The sequence below is a fragment of the Spinacia oleracea genome, chromosome 3, assembly GCF_020520425.1.
Source record: "Spinacia oleracea cultivar Varoflay chromosome 3, BTI_SOV_V1, whole genome shotgun sequence".
Lineage (NCBI taxonomy): Eukaryota > Viridiplantae > Streptophyta > Magnoliopsida > Caryophyllales > Amaranthaceae > Spinacia > Spinacia oleracea.
In genome coordinates this window covers 70532662-70554839 of record NC_079489.1, presented here as the reverse complement: position 1 = coordinate 70554839, position 22178 = coordinate 70532662, and the positions used below count along the sequence as shown (strand labels likewise).

General features: G+C 35.8%; 1 protein-coding gene across 1 annotated transcript; it reads right to left on the bottom strand.

Moving 5' to 3' along the window:
• Positions 1-983: 983 nt before the first annotated feature.
• On the bottom strand, positions 984-21837 carry LOC110802599 (DExH-box ATP-dependent RNA helicase DExH6). Its single transcript, XM_022008044.2, has 14 exons — positions 21449-21837; positions 19840-19930; positions 19353-19659; positions 19145-19219; positions 11813-11857; positions 10635-10725; positions 10458-10516; positions 5287-5430; positions 4677-4729; positions 4360-4393; positions 4183-4272; positions 3052-4056; positions 1878-2957; positions 984-1797 (listed from the first exon to the last, which is right to left on the bottom strand). Exons 1-14 carry the CDS (start codon positions 21579-21581, stop codon positions 1486-1488), a joined length of 3519 nt encoding a protein of 1172 aa, XP_021863736.1. The 5' UTR covers positions 21582-21837; the 3' UTR covers positions 984-1485.
• Between the last annotated feature and the right edge of the window lie 341 nt (positions 21838-22178).

Below are 22178 nucleotides of genomic sequence, written 5' to 3'. Positions count from 1 at the left end.
GGCTGGGTCAGACCCGACCCACTGGCCATCTCTAAATTTATGGAAGGTAGAAATAGAATGATATAAAATATTTAAATAGAACTATATAAGTAGCGTTTTTGTACGGAGTGGTGAATGGTGATTAGAGTTGTATGATATTAAACACAATGTCACGAGTTTGAGAATATGTGTTAGTGTTTTGTTCAAATTATATGGTTACTATTTCATCTGATTGTAACTTATCATCCTATATATTGAGAAAAGAAACACCTTTAGTGATTCAAAACTCATTTTTCTCATTTCTTAATTTTAGATGAGAAAATCCTTAAGTGGTAGTGAATGCAAAACAAAAACAAACTTTAAGATAATAAGTTGTACGGAGTAATTAAATTTTCATAAGTCAGTAAATACAAAAATTGTATAATTTAATAGTAAATACAAAAATATCCTAATTTTAAAGTACTTCTTTCTATTATTCGTAGTTCATATCGTTATGAAAAGTCATACTTAAAAAATTTGGTTTGTTTCAGTGCTGTAATTTGATTTAATTTGTAATTAGTATAAATTTGTAATACTTGGTGGCAATATAGGTAACTTGTTAGGGGGACGTCCGTGTATGAATTGCCGCCAAGTCGATGGGATTACAAGTAACAACCACGACAAGAAAAAGAAGAACGAGAATGGTGAGTCCAATCCCTAGTTTGTTTTTAATTTTCGGTTCCATATACTGTGATCATGATCAAAACTATCATTGGCCAAAATGTAATTTGCTCGCAAAATATAAATAATGTCTGGCATCCCATACATTCTGACGGAATTATGAAATTTCTTACATGCACCCGGTCATAAGGTGCACATATAGTTGTTTTACGGAAATTGCAAGTTGATTGAAGGGGAATATAACACTGATTACTTAAGGCACTTTCTATCCTAAGTGGAAAAGAAATTTGGGAAAAGTACTAATCGCTTCAATTCTTTTTCCTGCTTTCTGAATCGCTAAAGAATTTCTCAGTATTCAACAGATTGTAGATAAACTATAGAAACTCATTCTTTGAAATATAGTTGATACTGCTAAGTTAATTCTGACAACATATTCAAATGGGATCAAAATTATCGAGGGGAACTTACCATTGCAAGAACTCAAAATTGCTGCTAGCTCCTTCGCATTCGTTTTGGGGGAAGCCAATATTCTAGCTCTAACAAAATTAACAGGATCAATGCAAGTGTTAATGCCGTACTATAACGAGCTATATACAGAAAGTTTGGCATATCATGGCCTAGTATAAGGGGCCGCGCAGTTACTACACACGTTGAGCTCTTTCTGGCTGCCAAAAATGAGCTTCCCATCAGTGCAAAAAGAGGATCACCAAATGCAGCAACCTAACCAACCACTACACCAAAAACAGGCAGAAGATATGTATCAATTCTGCCATAAGCCTCTCAAAACCCACATCAGGTGCAGTGTCAGTATCAGAACATTTCCCCTAAAATTATACAGTATCATCCTTAGCCAGACTTATTATTGCCACGTCGTCGTTTTGACGAGCCTCCCATTGCTCTCGCTGGCCGCGATGAAGAATTGCTAATCTGTGGAGTAGTATGGTTGATTAGAGATGTGAGGAAGCTTTTTGGAACATGATTTGCTTTTTTCTTCCCTGCAGACGAGTTACCAATTTCAGTATTATGTACCATCGAAGTCAAAGTCTCCACAGATTCATTCAATGAAACTCCCATCATTCCATCATAAGCAAGAAGACAGGCAATTGCATAAACAGAAGTTCCGAGAGTTGGTGGAAGAACCGAACTTGGATTTGTTACCTGGACCATATAAGTGAGGGCGTTGGTAAAATTTCACACTCGACATAAATGAGGAAGTAATCTGAAATTTAAAAACTTACTTTGAAAAGGATAGCTGCAGACAACCGCTCTCTCAAACAGTAAATCTGAGCAACTTCAAGAGCTGTAGATTCAAAGGAAAGCCAGCGATCAACAATTAATGTAACAGCATTCTCAGGCAATGACATGACCTCTTCCGGTTTACTCAGTTTCTCAATGCCTTCCATTTCACCTGCATCATTATCCTCATCACCAGCAGCATCACTTCCACTATCATTACCAGTGTCGTCCCTTGCAGGTGCCACAACAATGTCTGTTGCAAGTAATAATACAGGAAGTGGACCGATGATAGTGATGTTCCTTGTGTTCAAACCACTGTCCCCACGAGTTATCTCATCATATACAAGTAGAAGGGGTTCATCAGATTCGTTAATACATAACTTTGAGTTGATTGAGTGTGGATGTAAATGCACCTCCTCACCACTAGCCGTCTCCACAGTCAGCTTTCTACCCCTCTTAAAAGGTGCATGCAATCTTCCCACCATTGGATACAAGCCAGCCACAAGAATTGCACGAATTATACCCGGTTCTCTCGCATTCATACTACAGCTTGACACATCTTCTGGTATACATCCAGTCCTAATTAACTCATTAACAAGTTGTTTACGCATACCAGACAACATATTCATAATGCTTGGGGACACAAAATATTCAGAACAAAAACGTGATTCTTGACCCTTCTCCTTTGCACTCCTCCAGCAGTCAAATGCTGCAACGATCGCCAATTGATCACTGTATCCTCCATATAATGACGCAAGTTCTTCTTTTGCTGCAGTTGCTCTTTTCTTGTCGTTTGGTAGCATGGGTATAGTGAAGGGATCTCTATAAGCAGCTGCACATGCAAGGGTCAATGCCGGATCAAGGCAGTTCAACAATATAGCAAAGAATATCATCTTGCTCGTTAATGGATGCACAGGCAAGGTACCCAGTTTCTTCCCCAATTCTGTCAATCGCTCATCAAGTGACAACGCACCAATTTCTTGGAGAACAGTGATTGCGTTTTTTATCGTCTCAGATACCGGAGGATCTAGGGTTTTCTTCAAAAAATCCTCAACTTTACAATTCGGATCAAGCATCTTGACCTGTTACAAAGAACAAGATATGGATCACTCTATCTTACATTACTATAAGCCATCTCTTTTAGACAAAACAGACATTATTCTAAGAGAGACATACCTGCAAACACAGCTCCTCAATAGGCATTCTCCTTATTTCAGGCACCTGGAAGTCCGGAAGTGAGACCGCTCGTAGTTTTGAATACAGATGATAACAGACTCCAGGCTGGCAGCGGCCTGCACGTCCCTCCCGCTGCTTTGCACTTGCTTTTGAAGTCCAAGAAGATTGTAGGGTTGACACATTACTGTATGGATCATAACTTTTCTCCTTCATTCGACCACCATCAATGACGTAAACAACATCATCAATGGTGATGGCAGTCTCAGCTATATTAGTAGAAAGGATGATTTTGCGGCAACCTACAGGTGGCCTTTTAAAGACTTTCTTTTGCTCGGTCGCTGGAACCATAGAGTGAAGAGATAAAATTAGAAACTTTGAAGAATCTTTGAAAAATGGCTTAGCAAATAAAGTCTCTCGAGTCCTGTTTATGTCTTCCCAGCTTGAAAGAAATACAAGAATAGCTCCATTCTCCGACTCCAAGCATATCTTTGTCAGCAACTTTCCAATTAAGACAACATCTATAAATTCCGGATTGAATCTTGACATGTAGTTTTCAAGCAACTGCTGTTCTTCCACTGAGCTCGAAGAGCTATCAACCATGTGTTTCATTATGATTTCTTTAGCTTCAGGTTGATTTTCACGTTTGGCCCAATCTAATGCAGTGCTTCCATCACGGGCCTGCAGATGGCAGTCTGCACCTAAGGAGAGAAGTGTACACATATCTCCAACTCTCCCCTTACCAGCAAATACCATTAAAGGGGTCACTCCAGTTGAAGAATGCTGGTAGTTCAGAGCTTTGGGTGTTCCTACAGAAGAAATTAATTCTAGGAGAGGGTCAAATTCTTCATTTGAACTTGCCAGCGCAATCGCCTCATCTAGCGCTACACAAGACTCCTCACTCAGGCTGCCCTCTTCATTCAGGTGACTAGACGAACTAGAATTAAGATGATCATTCTCTGGAGTTTTCAAAATGGACAGAACTTCCTCCAAGTAAAATGATTTGACCTAAATAGTTGGGGTCAAAAATTCAAAAAGGAATTATTGAGGGTAAAAAAGCAGCAGCAGCAGCAACATAAGAGTAAGGAAGAAAACATAGAGGAAACACTGGAATACTAATAAACAAATTCATACAGGATGAGTAAATCCGGGCACACGGATGATTGGACAGCCACCAAAATACTGAGAAAATCTTTCAGCATCAAGTGTAGCACTCATCAGCACCTGAAAGTTCCAGATAATGGCTATATAAAAATAAAAATAAAAAATAAATAGATTAACATAGACAGCAAATTACGTAAGATTACTCACCATGCGCAAATTTGGATAGGTTGGAAGCAAGTCTCTGCATGCAAGGGCCAACATAAGCAGACTGATTAACAAACTTTAAATGACAAAGTGAGCGATGCATGAAACACTCAACCAAAACCAGTGCAAGTAAACCAGATGATTAAGAAACTCCCTAACTTGATTTTTAAAACAAAGAGAAAAACAATGTGAGGGACCCTGGGAAATCGATGCAGACTCTGGTCAATTGTCTCCAGATATTAGACATGATCAAAATAGAATAACTTCTCCGCAATATAGAAGAATATCAAACTTGGTGATTTGAAAAGCGGATTCAATACCTGAGAATCGCAAGCATAAAGTCACAGTGTTGATCCCTTTCATGAATCTCATCCTATGTGTGAAGATAATCAACAAGTAAATACACGATGAAATTAGGAAGGAAAAACTAGATGCAGTAGACAAAATTAAGATCGGAAAATTACCAAAAGCTAAAACAAAACTACGAAAATAGTTAATTAACAGACATCAGACATTAAACATTGACGCAACTCAGGCAAGTATGCAATTGTAATATTCCTTGCTCTATCCTTTAGCATGTCAGGTGCAGATTCAAAGCAACAATCAGTCAACCACCAACAATAACCAGGGGGGTCGACAGGGTTGTGCTCCTTAGGCTATAGTGCCACAAGGTACCCATCCTTGAGCACCTCAGCGCCTTAGGCAAACCTCAAGTGCATATTTTTGAACACTGCTTATAACATAAAGGGCTTAAAGAACACAAGCTGCATAGCTTAACAATGAGGACATTTACCATCTTCAAGATGAAAACCCATAATACCCAAACAAGAAGTCAAGATGAATAAATTCCTTGAAACTGAAAGAATGCCAGAATCAAGTACCAAGTACCAAGTGTAAAGAAAAAAAGAAAAAGAAAAAAGAAAACAATACCACAATGATGTAGGAGATCTGAGAGAGGTCCACAGCTCCTGATAGGGATTTATTAGATCCCCTAGCCACAAGCACCCTAAGCATGATTCCATTTGTGCAAAATATGATGGATGAATTTCTTCCACCTTTGGTATCCAGCCGTATCTACCGATGCCAACAAATGAGTCAATGATAAATAGTAGCAATTCTTACTACATAATCATCCAAATGATATTCATCACTCTAATCTGAACTTCTTAACTTGTTGGCAAAGTCAATTTTCCATTTTACTCGGTGTTCTGTACTCATTTCAAACAATGAATATATTCCTGTTACAATAAACTAATGCTTAATCCTCATTGAACTTGTACAGATTACAAGAAGGTGCAAACTGCTAAAAGCATCAAAGTTGATATGCATCCTTTCAACTTCCATTTTGACAAAACAAAAACAACAACAAAGCCTTTAACTCCTAAAATGATTTGGGGTCGGCATAAGGAACTGTCCAGGAAACGTGAAACAAGAAAAGTTAAATGGTACAATAGGTCTGCGCACCCGGTGTACAATAAATTATTGTACATCTGGATAACTTTTACCCAATTTTTGGTAACTTGTAAGATGTTTTGTTTAAATTTTTATAATATGAAGTAATTTTTTACAGATAGCTTTTTAAAGGGTTTAATGTTTACCTTTATACATTATGAGTGATTTTTAAGGGGTAATTTTTATATAAAAGAAAACATTACCACTAAAACAAATAACGTTTACTTATATAGGGTTAACTTTTAAGTATTTTAGGGTAACTTTATATCCACCTTACCATATTTATTGTACACCAGGTGTAATTAAGAATTTGTATAAATGTTGTGTTAAAGAGAGTAAACACGCAAAATTGAGAAAGAACATGAAGGTGAGGCATTGAGGCAGTAGGAAACAAGAAAACAAAGTCGGTTTAAAGCAGCACAAATATGTTCAAAAAAGTTAAAAATAAATCACGTTGAGTCGTGAGCATTATCTTCTCTCTCCGCCGCACACTATCTAACGCCATATTTTCTTCAATCCCCAATAAACTCATTTCATTCCCAATCATCCTCTTCCAAGTTTATTTTGGTCTTCCCCTACCCTTCACAATTTCACAAGTTGGTCTCCTTCTAATTGTTCTAATCGACGCATCACTTGGTCTCCTTCTTCCATGGTCAAACCACCTTAGTCGATTCTCCCTCATCTTGTTCTCAATCGTAACCCTTCTCCTAATCACTTTATTTCTCAATTGATCCTTTCTTGTATGGCTAGAAATCCAACACAACATGCGTATCTCCATCACATTCATTTTATGAATGACATTGTTTTACAGCCCAACATTCTGCCGTACGGTAGAATTTCCCCTTTAACACTCTTTCACTTCCAACCAAAATCTCCTGTTGACTCAAAAAACAAGAAACTCTGCTTGCTTACTTTTCCAGGCCGGAGTTCAGAAATTGAAGTCATAAAAAAGTCACTAGAATTTATCCGGTCATGAAGGAAGGGAAGAGGGTGGCACAAGCCTTATTCTCTTCCAAAACTAAGAATTCAAATTCAAAAAATAGTGTTTAGTAATCGAAAGCAAAAATGCTGTTAGTTAGCCCCCTTCAACAAGGTCATCAAAACATCTAGATAAATATTCCATACCTAAGGCAAAAAGAAAGGGAGAGATATGGGCGTGACCAACCACAACTTCCCATCCATAGCGGAAGAAATCTGAATCTTTGACAGTCCTCTCATCCAAAGTGACCCCCTACCTCTCTACTTCTTTCTCCGCTAAAGTTAAGCTCCAATATTTTGTCTTATTTAAGCTCAACTTAACACCGCAAGATTCCAAATTATGTCTGTAACAATTATTATACATGCGAGTCGCATGCAGCCGTATTAGGTTAAGTCGTATCATTATATTCGCAAAAGGAAAATTCTACACTATATATCAAAGATTGTCCCACACGAGAGAAGACCACTATATATCAAAGATTGTCCCACACGGGAGAAGACCATCAGAGAAGACTTAATCGAAAAGATTACATAAATCACTACGTTCGAAATTGCCTCTAACAAAATACCTAGTCTTTAAATATAAAAAATTTAGGGTTCGTTTTCGAACCCAGGATTGATATTTTTCTGCGGTGGTTTTATGTAGTTCAGCCACCGTTTTGGGTCAAGTACTCAGGTGGACACAGATATAAGCTCCAAAACAATGTACTGGAGTTGTCGAAGAAACATAGGGGATGAAGTTCCATAAACAAATAGATGGAAATGCAATAAGCAGTCAAATTAGAATGGACATAAATGAGCATATAAGTTATAAAATGAACACGCGAGCAAATAAAAAATAAAAATATACCTTCCTTGCACACCAATATAGAGAACATTTTATACTTCCTTCCGGTTAATCCACTTTAACTTGGCATGTTTTCCAAATGCCAACGGGAATAATAGCTTTTATTTATGTGACTATGAATATCATAAAAATACATAATTTATAAATATATATATACAGGGACGAATCTAACTAGAAGCGGTTTAACAATGTTTTTCATTATATATAAATAAGTGGTGGTCAAGATGGATGAAATAGTCTCAAAGTCAAAATAGACTATTTCCTTATTTGGAAGTTGCATACTCCCCCGTCCCTGTCCACATCCCCTTGACACAATTTGACCGCACATAGTTTTAGGCAATTAAATTGACCTAAAAAAGGAAAAAAGAAGGCGAAGTTCTAGGTAATGTAACTAAAAAAGAGAAAATTGATAGTGAGGATAAAAGTTTAGATGATCGAGGTGGTGCTGAAGGAGTTGATCATTCATATGAAGAAGATTTTGGTGGGAAGCAAAAAAGCATGCAATCTATTAATTTGTAAATTATTGTCCTCATGGATTCTAGAAGAAGTGTCGGGCATAGGTACAGATCCGAGTGTCCGATATGATAACTTGAAAAGCTGGGACTTCCCCGAGATTTGGACACGTGTCGGAAACACAACAATAATTGTATAAAAAAATAAATTTAGTATTTTCTAGTCTAATTTCTTTTATTTTTTTAATCGAAAAAGCAAAACAGAGTCATAGTACAAGCGTACGAGAAGGGGATAAAAAAAGAGGAATATAAGTTGATAAAAAAAAGTTGGAAAGATAGTTGCTTTTAAAAAGTTATTTTGATAAAATCACGTAACAAAGGTCATAGACTCATAAAAGACAAACCAACCTTAGTTTAATATTCTTTTAAGTACCTTGCCCACTTACTTTTATGGAAAAATTGTTTTAAATAATCCAACATTTTAACGATTTCCTTGTTAATAATCCAACCTTTTGATTATTATATAATAATTCAACCTTTATACCCCCATTAACTTATTCCACCCAACCAGCCACAAACCTGATACAACACGTAACCTATACACGTATCATGTAACCATTCGTTATAATTATTTTGAAAAAAAAACCAATCAACGCCCCCATTCAACACATCAGTTGTACTCCAAATGCATTGCTCACTTTTTTAACTCTCTCTAATTACATTTTCCCCAATTCACTAAAACCAATCAAACAACACTAATATAAATAATCAATTCACGAAATGAAATCCACCATTAAAGGTTAAAAAATGCTCCCTGGTCCTTGCTCATATTACTTATTGAATGAGAAGACGAAAAAAGGTTTCGGAGAAGAGGATTTCTTTTCTCCACAATTTTGAAATCCTAAATACAAATGCTTCATTATTTCTACCCTTGAATTTTGCAATTATTTAGAATTCAATTTACTACACAAAAAGAATCGAGCTGAAAGAATTATTTGATGGAAGCTCATTCAAAAGAACTCCAAAATCTAAAAACAAATACGGATGTTTCATTGTCTGGAAATGTAAAAGGCTCATATTTATCAAGGTTTGAAATTCTTAGTTGTCATGTTTGTACTCTTAATAAAGTGAGTACTTTCTTGGATAAACGAGGTTTGATGATTATTTTTTTTGATAAAATTAGCAATTACGAGGGTGGGGGGTGGGGTTTTGACTTTTGATGGCAGGGTTGGTGTTTCAGGGAAGCAGGAGTGGTTTTTCTGGTGGACTGCAGGAGAGGTGAGAGGGAGGAGAATGAAGGGGCAGGAAAAAAAAGTTTGACCTTTTTAGTCGGTTCACGATCAATTAGGTTCAATAAAAGCTAATGGTTTACAAAGATTGGATTATTAGATAATAATCAAAAGGTTGGATTATTTAAAGAAAATTTTCTAACATTTTTCACTATTCTTGATCTTTCATCTAACACGGTATCTCTTTCCTTACCCTCAACTGACTGACACATTCAACTTGCTCTGCGACATTGTTTCCAGCCTATTTCCTTACTCTCTCCGAGAACTTTCTGACTAGCAGCAGGGACGAGAATCCTACCATGGGATTCGCCTCACCAAGGAGTCCAAAAGACCCGATATATAACACTTTTTCCCGTCAAATGAAACTCTAATTTTTAGATCTAGGGTTCCTCATATCTGACAGGAGTCGTACCAACACTGGTACTTGGCAAAAATTTGTCGAGTCGGGGCAACACAGGCTCCAGATTCAACTTTCCAAACTTTTTATACATTATTATTTGAATTCAGCACTTGTTTAGATTGGTGAGCTAGTGTGCAGACAAGCCACCAATGTGAATCCTCAGGTTATTAATTCTGATACCATATTATTTAGTTAATTCTAATATTATTTAATTGTTTTCTTTGAAAGTAATCTTGAAAGCTTTTTTTGAATATGTATTATTTTCCTTCCACGATATAAATGTATGGAGTAATATTTGTGGAGAAGAAAGCATGAAAACATATGGCTAAGATGGCAAGACTAATTAAGTTCTAGCTGGTCCAAAGTTCAAAGTCGTAAGTGCATGGGGAATCTCACGTGGCAAATAAACTTGCTTAGGACCGCCTTAGAGCAAAGTTATATAGTTCATGGTGGTAAAACTAATTCAAGATGTTGCAGTTAAGAAAAAGTAACTCATATTTGCTATATAAAGTAATTCTTTCTCATTATAAGGTACACTATGCAAACAACAGGTCATCCTTTTCCCGCCGCTCACAAGCAACCACGCACTCCAGCAAGCGAATAAACACAATATCTATAAATACATAGATAGATTGAGAGAGACAAAGAAAATATGAACTTTGTAGCATGGCTCTATGGTTTACCTTGTATCCAACACTTTCTCCAATACATTCTCCTCTTTCAGTAGAAATTCTTTCAGCGACTAATAATATTTGCATGATAACAAGCACAAAAGTCATCAGTCAAAATGTAAAAAGATTATGTTTGCCAAAAAGTACAGGCAAAATAAACCAATAAATACACAGAAAGAAAATTCTGACCTGATGTAGCTGAAATACGTCGTGGTTGTGTACAGATTATTTTACAAGGCTCACCCCTAGCCCACATGCAATCTAAAAGATATTGTGGAACCTGAAGTACAAAATCAAAAAACAGAATCACCAGGATAATCAAGCTGGAGAAAGAGGAGTTCATGTTTTGACTCTTAACATAACATCATAATACGCTCAGTAAATATTGAAAGCATTATATGAAGCACAAGTCCAACACAGGAAAATAAGAGATCCGAAAGCCTTAAAATAACTTTGTTTGCCATGGAAGCAACTTCTATGCCCATGACATTCCTTCTTTTCCAAGTCCCTATTCAAATTCTTCACTCCCTATGAGAGCCAATATTGAGAACCTGGCTTAAGCACTTCTCCAGATGACTCATAAATATCAACAGTCAGGCAATGCCTTTTTGAACCTCTTTTCCATCCAAAAAACATTGCCAACATTGTCAGCAATCTTATTTAAAAGGAGACTTCATCCCTTCCCTTCTTGGGACTTTGTCTATCACGAAAAAAGGGAGAGTACTCCTTACGTTTTTGAAATTTCTCATTTCCTTATATGTTCTCAGTCTACCTTTAAATGCCCTGAAATTAAGTAAACGGTTGTATTATGTGCTTCTTTTGTATATGCTTCCATAGTTTAATGTACTCTGCAAATTTCAGCCTTATTTTCTTCCATGTACATGTATCTAAAGGAAAATGATTTTTGGCACAGCCTCCGTGACAACATAGCTTTTTGTATTCTGCTCAAATGAAGGTGTACCAAAATCAATTTCCGTATCTAAAGCATCTACCGAATCCCATTTCATTTATTAGCTTCTCAAACAAAAATAGGGTGGGTTTAACAGGTACATAATCTGACCCTAACTCCAAAGTCCAAACTTATCACATATCAGTCAGCATATTTGAGCATTAAATTAACTAAGAAAGGAAGAGTAATACAGCAAAGGAAACAAGCTTAAGGACAAGTTACACTATGTGAATATGGAAAAAGGGAAAGCACATATTCCACTGCAAAATATGAAGTTTATTGTAGATCAACAATAACAGATTCTAACAGACTTTCGGGTGGATGCAAAATTGCAAAGTGTCAATTTGTGAAGAAATTAACCTGGTGATGTTAAGAAATAGCTAAACTTATTAACAGTGAGAATAAGAAAATAAGCTACCTGTGTAGTCTTCCCACAGCCCGTCTCTCCAGATATGAGCACGACCTGCTCTAAGAAAATAACATTAGTAAGTCTTCCAATCATTTAAGGAAAAATTCTAAATGTAAAACTAAGAACTGGCATTGCTGGAAAATGAAAAGGTAAATATATAAATAAATAAATTTTGTGAAGCAAAGCCAGTCATGCTGGGGAGAAAGAAATTCCGACAAGCAAAGCTAGTAACCAACCACCTGGTAGCAAGCGTACTGCTAACGAATAACAACGATCAACTACAAGACCACCTAGTCACCTACCGACTGGAAAAACAAACTTCAGAAAACACTCTATATTTGCTATTAAAAAAGACCGCCATAAAAAAGATGAGCATTTCAGATTATAGAAGCAGATATAAGAGGACTTGAATGATAAAACGATATAAACCACAAACGCTAACTAACTACAGTTTCGTCTTATCAAATGAAATGGAGAAACACTCAAAACAAGAAAACTTTGATACTCGCCCCCACACCCTTTCGAGACAATTTGATTTTCACATTCAAGAAGACCATTCTCAGTTAAATGATATGAAAACAAAAGGATTAAACTAATTAGAAGCTTCTATTAAAGAAAATTGTTCCAGAAAACATTTATTTGTTCAGCAAAGTAGAAGGACAAGAGTTATAGCTTACATGTAATATTTAGAGCATAACACCAAACCAGATCAGCTAGGAACAACTACTAAAACAGGTTGAGACTCAGCATGATTATAGCTATGACAATGGTATCCGATCATTGTCAAACACTTGTCCATTTCAGGGCTTTGAAACTCAAGAGTTGTAGTACCAATTAATGCATTTGATGTGCTCTTGAAATATACATGAATCTTGTTGATAGCCTAAGAAAACCAGACTTAGGCTACACTTTCTTCACTTTATTTTGGGAAGTCATTACATTTTCGTTTAAGAATCACGACGAATAACTTATTATAAAATGTATTGGTTCCTTATTCAAATTTATGAAAATCAGACAATGGGTAAATACTCCCTCTGTTCCAATATAGTGTGCTAACTTATCATGGCACATAGTTTTAGGAGGTATGTTGTGTTCAGTTAACAAATTTTATTTTAAGTTAGATGTGATGAGAATAGAGGGCATATTTTTAGTGAGAAAGAGGGTAGTGCAACACTCGAATCTACACTCCATGATGTGCATAACAAAGTAGATCTTTTGTTTTGAAGGTTTTATAAAATTTCTTGGAAGCGAGAATTTCAAGTCCTTTCTCCAAAAAGAATCTATTACATTATACTAAAACAGACAATAGAAGTGACACGTATCACCTCCTGATGCAAATTTTTCTACCCAAAAAAAATTCTACAAATATAACTACTTTATTTCTTTTTTATTTTCTGTCCTTTTTTTTATAAATTGTTTATGTATGGAAACAAATATTGGAATATAGAATATGGAAAAGAGAATTGGAATATAGAATAGATACCACGTAATAGTAATTTGCTTAAAATGATTTGGTAATATTTTAGTCAAATAGGTAAATCAAATGGAAAATTTGTTTACTTAATATTTTGGTCAAATTAGCATATTAAGTATATAAAATATGTAATACGTATTAAGACGAAAATTGCATATTAAATGACTATGTAAATGATTTATTTATTATGCATTTGCTTTATGAGGAGAAATGTATCGGTTAAACATTTTATACAAAAAATGAACAAATAATAATTTTAGATATCCGTGCACGGGATCTAATCTAGTTATGTTGAAAGTTGAGTTGAGAGTAAATAATCTCAAGTCCTTTCTCTAGAAAGAATTCTCTTAACTTGGCGTAAACTAAAAAATCTAGAATACTTTTCTCACGACATACCTTAATCTCATTGGAACACGATTTTTAGATTGTAATCTCACAAATGTTTGCGGTACAAACTACAAAGCCTACATTCTCGCTTCTGCTAGATGAGTAGGGTTATGAACTAATCTAGAATATGATAAAAAAAGACTTGAAATTATTTACTCCCTACGATACTAAAACTCAAGTACCAAGAGCTCGACTAGGTTATTTCGCAGGAAAAAATCGTGATTTTAACATTTCAAAATAATTGCAGCATTTTGACTTTCATGTTTGCCTAAAGCATAATTTTGACCATAAAAACTCAAACTAATGTATTAGCAAAATTATAAAAAGTTGATATATTTAAAATATACATTGAGACAGACACAATAACAGTTTATACAATAATATCGTCTTTTTACTGCTTCTTCAAGAAATACCCCGAGATTTCACGAAATTCCCCAAATACCCATTAAGTTTCAAATATACACCAAATACCCCTAACTTCTCACAAATACATCGAAAATACCTCAAGGGCTAACGAAAGTTAACGTCGTTAGTCATTAACCCTAATCAACCCAAATTAACACCTATTTGACTAACCATTAACCCTAAAAAAGTTAACGTCGTTAGTCATTAACCCTAATCAACCCAAATTAACACCTATTTGACTAACCATTAACCCTAAATAACTCATTATACCTAATTAACAAATTACCTTATATCTAATTTTATTTTTTTCCTCCTTCCCTTCTCTCACCTCTCCCCTGCTTTCACTCTCCTCTGGCCACCGCCAACAGCAGCTGAGACATTATATTGGCTGAACTAACTATTTACAGGTATTCCAAGTTCCAAAAGGCAAATTTACCTCAGCATTTCCATGAAAATGATATCCATTAACTTGCAAAATTAAAAGGAACCCTGAACAAATGACTTTACCTACCACCACACCGCACCACCACCAAGTAAGTACCTGCACCTACTTCCGGCCAACCACCGACCTCTACCGCATCCCTTGACTTTTCTATTACACCCAAGCACAACAACGACACCATCCCTCGTTGCCTCCCACTTCAAATACCAGCAGCCAACAATCAAACTTCTCCTCCACCGTAGCCATCATCTTCATCAACACACCAACACTGCCCTCGCACATCATGAACCCAGAAGCTTTGATTTCCTCTTTGAGCAACAAATTCATCAAATGAAATTTTCTGCGAGAGCAATTTCTTACCAATAACATAAATGTTGTTCAAATTAAGGTCGATTTTGTTCAAAATTGCTCAATTTCAGTCGTTTTTGCAAAGAACAAACCCTTGATTTCAAATCTGAGGGATTTTAATTCACGAATTATTTCATGTAATTGAGCATGTGTAATTGATGTTGAACATATATATACTCATTTTGCATGATTAATTTGAACTTAGAGTAGCAATTCGTGTTGAATGGGTTTGGGTTCTATGGAGATGTCGCAAAGGAGAAGAGAGAAAGACTTACGAGGGCGGCGAGGTGGTGCTCGTGGTAGTTAGGGATGGAATCAAATCAAAATCTGATCCAAGCCCGACCCGATGCTCAGGGAAAAGTCTGATCAGAATTCCGACATAGGAAAATTCGAAACTAAGTCCGATAAGAAACAGTCTGAATAGGACTCATATCGGACTCGGACTCGTGCCTCTGACCCGAGTCCAAATGTTTTAATTGTTTAGTGCTCCTCTTGTAATTGTATGATATAAATAGGAAACACCTTTTTTATATTCATTTCTCCAGCCGCTTGTAGTCCCGTATTTCTCTTTGGCTTTCTCACCCCGAAGCTAACTCTTTGATATTCCCCTTTTCCGCTCAAACCCAAATCCATCTATAATCTTTCTTCCTACTTCAATCAATCTTCAACATCTTTTCTTCTCAATATGAAAATCCAAAAGTTACCCTACAGATGGATTGTACATACCACTACCAGTATTTTGGATGCATAGAAGCAAGAGCCTGAATTGCACGAAATCTCTTGGAAATTGACTCTTGAAGGAGGATATGGACATAATCTGTAAATTGACTGAAGGTTCTTATCCCATACACTCACTATCTACGAACCACGGAATGACACTTTTGTGGGATTGAACTATTTGTTTCTACCATTTATATCGCATCCCCCATCTCAGGCTACTCTAGATCTGACATGAGAAATCTTATGACATAAATTTTTTCTTCTCAATATGAAAATACAAGTAATGTGGACGGAGTGTAATTTCGCGTATTTTTTTATATTTGAAATCTAGTGTATTTTTTAATAAATAGTGTGTTTGATTTTTCTGTAATTTTTTAGTTAGGAGGATTTTAATTATTTGATCCTAACGCATGCAGCTGATGCAAGTAGTTCATCAATTCTTAATTCAATGAAATTTTTGTGCTTTTTGCTATTTTTTTCTAATTTGAACCAAAAATCGTGACGTAACAATAAAATTTGGAAAAAAAAAAAATTAGAGTTGTGGAGTGGGCGGACTCAGAGGTCCGAATCCAAACGGACTTGGTCCGGTTTTGGCGGACACGGACACAAATCACAATAGGAGGCTATTCGGAGTCGGAACAGTGTATAAAAAAGCACAAAGCGACTAAAGCGATATGAGTCCTAGAGCCTAAGCGCAAAGCGCAAGCGCAAGGAGCACTTCATCGGAGTGAAAGAATTAAAGGTTCTTGCTTAGTTTTAAAAAGCGCGCTTTTTTGCGCTTAAAGCTCGGAAGCTCAGAAGCTCACAGCAAAACGCTTCTACCGGCCGAAGCCTAGCGACATACAAGAAGCGCGCGCTTCTTAGCGCTTCGGTGTTTCTGCGCTTCCTAGCGCTTTTGCGCTTCTTGTAGTCTAGGCACATTAGACCCTTCTTTTTAATAAAAAATAAAGCCACGTGACTCTAATCTTCTTTTATAAAGTATCACGTGATTTCTATTTTTTTGAAAAGCGAATATTTGGGAAGTTTTTGAAAACCCTAGTGCAACGTAGCCGAATTTCTCTAGCCTTCTCGCCGGATTTCTCCCGTCAGATTCTGAATTTTTCTTTCATCGTTTTGATTTCTCTTTTTTTTCCATCTTTTTTTTTCCATATTTTCTCCATATTTTCTGAACTTTTGAAATTTTATTATTTCTTTCCGAGTGCGCTTCGCCTACTAAAAGCGTGCGCTTTCTCTTTGCGCTTAAGCTCCAGGGCCCTATTGCGCTTTAGTCCGCTTCACGCTTTTTAAAACTAAGGGTTCTTGTTACTATAATGCATATATATCTTACTAAAATAACTACAAAAATGTAAAATCATCAGATTTTCTTCCAAAAATATATTACTCTTTGTTTTAACAAAAATAAAGCATATAACATAGGTTTTATCAAGAAGCTATGTTGGGTTGTTGTCATTGTTGTCTTCTTGTTTTCTTCTCTTTCCTTTTCTTTTGGACTCTTGGCCCACTTTCTATTGTTAGGGATGAATAGGGTGTGCTCCAAAACACAATAACATATAAAAAGCTTTCAACGTAAAGTAATAAATAAATAAAGAATTTCAATGAAGCGCCAAAAAGCGCACTTTTTGCGTTTCACGAGCTGAAGCGCGCTTAATCACAAACTCTGCTCATACCTAATTAAGCATTTTTTCCTAGAGCTTCGCGCTTCAGCACTTGAGCGTGCTTTTTTAAATACTGAGTCAGAGTCCGACTCGAATCCGGATTTGGGGTCCGTTTGTTATTCGGATCATACTTGGATTCATTAGGGTCCGATCCGAGTTTGATCTATGTCATTCCTCGTGGTGGTGGCTAGACGAGAGAGAAGGGAGGAGGGAGTGAAAAAAACAAAGGAAAAAAGAGATTTTTTTTGTTAATTAGGTTATAATCGTATTAGTTAGCTTGAGGTTAATGTTTAGTGCTCAATGAAGTTAATTAGGGACTAAGTTGATGGTGTTAGACTTCGGTTAGAAGGAAAGGAATTTGGATGAATTTATGAGAAAATAGCGGTGTTTAGTGTATTTTTGAAACTTAATGGGTATTTGGTAATTTTCGTGAAACCTCGGGGCTATAGTTCTAAAAGTCAAAATGGTGTACTCCGTAATTATTTAGAAAAGCAGATAGTATTTTTTAACTATGTGCTACTTTGTTTTCAAGTGGAACTTCTTTCAAAAGCATCACGCACTCGCGTGTAAAATCTTATTTGTGTGGGACTCTAACTTATAATAATGGGAATACAGATGTAGAAAAATGAGTTACTACCAATTTTAGAAATACTCAAACAGTCGAATCTTCTTTTTTACATTACTAGCTAAAAAGATATTTACATCTACATATCATTCTTTTTTTTCATTTGGAATCTGGCACAATTTTAAATGAAACATTAAACGCAAATATCTCCAAATACGTATGATAAAAATAAAAAATTAAAAAAAAAAGTTGATATTGTGTAACTTGCATCGCAGCGAATAAAACAAGATCTCACATGAATATGTTTTGAATTATATAGTATATTAATCGGCAAAGCACTAGATTCCATTTTTATTAGAATGTTCAAAGATTCCAAATGGGACTAATAAAAGAAAACGGAGGTAGTATGTTCTTTCATTTCTCTAACCCATTTTTACATTCTTAGCCATGTTGCCAGATTACAAGTACACTTTTTTCTACTAGATTCGTATTAATTCAAACATTGATGACTTCCTTTTACCATTAGAGGTGGACACACAAGTACTCCATTATACCCTAAAGGAAAAGTATATAAGAGGTATGTAAATGTTGGATCTAATCTAAAGCCACTTATCAAAGAATCTCATATGAACTTTAACCATGTGCTCACTCATGTGGGTAGGAGAGAGAAAAGATTAAGACCACAAGGGAATTAAATTGGGACGGAATTGGAATTATAGTTTTGATATGAGGGTATGGGGAAAATATTGGCAAAAAAGAAAGAAAAGCTACCAAAGTAAGATCAACATAAAAAATAAACAACTCAATAAGGAAACAAGAATAACATTTCATGAATGGAGGAAGTATTTGATTTCATTTTATGTGTTTAATGACTCTGAACAATAACCAAAAAATTTGGATCCGCCGATAGGGTAGAAAGGAGATTGGATATCCACCAAAAATAAAGCAGGGAGAAGGTAGCAAACACACAAGAAACAAAGGATACAGGGATTCTGAATATTTAGGTTCAAAAGAGAATTTATTTGAATACCAGCTGCCCTCACAAATGGAACTAAGGAAGGACTGCAAGGTAAGAGTCTTTTGTAGTTGTGCATAGATTGATAGACAGAATGACAAGTGAATAAGCCTCAAATATCGACAACTGATAATTGATTATAATATCTATTTGTAGTAAGCAAACAAGAGGAGTTTAGAATAGAACTCATTTGATCAACAATACAAGCAGATTATCAAAGAATTATATTACGACAATACCCTTTCACATGTATAGACTCGTAATACAACGAAAAAGGGGATGCTTTTGATTTTTGGAATCAGGGCAATAAGCATAAGAACAGAAACAAACCTGATGATTTGCGACTGTTGACGTGATAATATCTTGGAAATTTGCAATAGGAAGCTTAGACCTCTTCTCAAATATCTGGACTCATCAAACAAAACAAAAAACCAACTTTTAAGCAACAGAAAAACATAAAATATTCATGACCTATAAAGATCCTAAATATTCAATGAGAAGAAGAAAAACACAAATTCCAGTATCAAGATGTAAGAACCTCTTTCAAGTTCCGTGTTTTCTGTATTTTGCTCGTGAACAATTCCACCTTCTTTTTTATTTCAGCCTTGCTCATTACAGGCATACAGAATATATTATCTCTTTCCCGTGACTTAGGAATATTACCACTGGGCTTATTAAAATTTTGTTTTCGAGCTTCATCCTCACCAGGTGGATAATGAATAAATAAGTCGGTCAGGACCCTTTTAGATTCTTCTGAGAATTTTATCACACTATTTTCCTTTTTCTCTAAGCAATCGGACTTTTGCTTGCTTTTGTACACTGCAACACATCGCTGAACCCCTTTTCTGTGAAGAAGCATACCCGTTCAAAGGAAGTTAGAAAGGCGGCAAGAAACATAAGCACACAAAATGGTGTGGCCAAAGATAATGAAATAACATGCACATTCAGGCAATCCCCACATAAAGAACATTTTTTTCTAGCAAATAACACGAGTTCTGAATTTAAAAAAAGAAGAAAGAACTCACCCAGTACTTTTTGAAATCATACCCATTTTTTTGGACTCCTGATGAACCACAGCACGTTCACGGTTTGTCATATTAGCTTCAAAAGTATAAACTGCATAACAAAAAAATAAACTATCATAGACTTATCAAAATGCCTCAAGATATCACAAGGAAAAGCACGTGTATGGAGATTAGGAATGGGAAGATAAACTCAACTACTATTTCCTTTGGCAGTAACAGTAATTGAATTAGAGAAAATACAATGACTAATAATCACGGGTTGAGTCAAGCTACCAGAGTGAAAATTTATTCGCCAAAGAAAGTTACACATTTTTTCGGCACGAAGGAGCACCCAGATGCATGTTGATTGTCTGAATGTGCATGTCCAGCCAACCAACATGGCTCTTCTACTTTCACTACCCAACTATCTACCACCACCAAGGGCACCAACCACACCCCAGCAAAACCCAAGCCACTATTGTCCCAGCCACTACCACAATCCTCCTAACACCATTTTTTCCACCACAACCTCCATCACCCAATTGAATCTTTCTTGCTTTCTCCTTTCATCTGCCATCACCTTCATTGGCCTTTATCTGAGTTTATTGACTCTTGTCTAAACATATTTTTTAGGTGAAAAGAACAAGGCAGCACATGCACACAGTCACACCCCATGCTCAATTAACTTCTTTTTTCACCTTCAAGTGCCAACGTCAAATCTTGGGTTCTATTGCCAAGTACCTAAATTAGGCGTTTTTCATCTTATTTTGTTGGAGAGGGGGGTTACATTTCCTAATTAGAACAAACCTATATAGTACATGAAAATAACCAAAGATTACTCTTGGCACGAGTGACATTAAATGATGGAATTGCACATAAGTGAATGTTTAAACTTTGAAGTACCTTGAGCAGATTTTCCAGAGGAATGGGAATATTGATCAAGATGTGTGATCTTAGCCTATCTCTAAGGTTAAAGGGGATCACTATAAAACCAACGGGGTTATAGGAAGCATCATATTAGGAAGATCGGTGAAGCAAAATGTGAAGTACGTGTTAAGATAGACGAGTAAAGTTGGAATACAATTTGGAATGAAGATGCTCAAAGGAAAGTTATAGTAGTAGATATTAAAGATATGATATATGATAACCACATAATTACATATTTACGAGAATCAAATTCTATCTTGCAGGAAGTTACTTATAAGTAGTTTGCACTTTGAAATGAAATACATAATGAGGTGAGATATGAGTCTTGTTAATTTGCATAACAGAGTACTACATTACATTTTATGTTTTCCAAGTACATTTTAAGACAAGTTAACTGCCAAATGCAGAGCATGATGACGAAAAAGATGCCTTTTTCATATCAAAAAGGGGGTAATATAAGTGAGCACACTTCTTATTTTCCTCTTCTCCTAATTTACATAATTTCAATGCGAATATGCAAGCTAAGCAGAAAAAAAGGTTGGAAAACACTAAAACATTACAACCCCTTTTCAACCACTAGTTTCAAAGTATACTATAATCAGCTAAATTAAGCAAATAAGCAAGCAATTACCATAATGGAGTTCAACAAAATAAAAATAAGCATGAAAAATTGCGAAATCATAAGGAAAGATAAAAGGAGGACCTTGATCGTGAGAAGCCCGAAATTGTTGAAGTTGTTTGGTAATACCAATACGGGTAGTTTCTCCGACGCCGGCGGTATGTTCCGGGCCGAAAAATGACCCGAACTTCTGCCTCTTCTGCGATGATTTCACCATGTTTGTACTTCTTTCTTAGAAGAGAGGAAAATTGCGGTTTGATTGAGGGTGGTTGCAGTAGATTTTCGCAGCGCGTGGTTGGTGTAGCGGTGACGTCGGTAATGGCGGTGGTGGAGAAAGTGGTGGCCGCCTTTAAACCGGGAGTGCAGGGGAAGAAGTACAGATCCTACCGGTTTGGTCCTGATGTAATTTGTAAACCCTAGGCTTTTTTTTTTCTTTTTTTTTTTTTGAATTATGTAAATTCTAGGCTTTCATTTCAATTGATTTTACTTTTTCATTATTTTTAAAAATACTATTGATTTTGCATTTTTTTTTTTTTTTTTTTTTTTTTTTTTTTTTGAGGTGAAGAGGTTCTAAAGCATCGTTTACTTCACCTTGTTACTCCTAAGAGAGTAAGAGCATCTCTAATGGTAAACAATTTGGTAAGTTGCTTTTATATGCCACATCAGATTTTCAAGCTACTATTTTTTCATGTGTATATTGCTCCAATGGTAAGCAAGTTGCTTGAAATCTTTTAACAATTTTTTAAAATTTATTTTTATTATTCAATTCACATGTTTATCAAATAAACAAATTTGTCCGTTCTTTTTTTTTCCA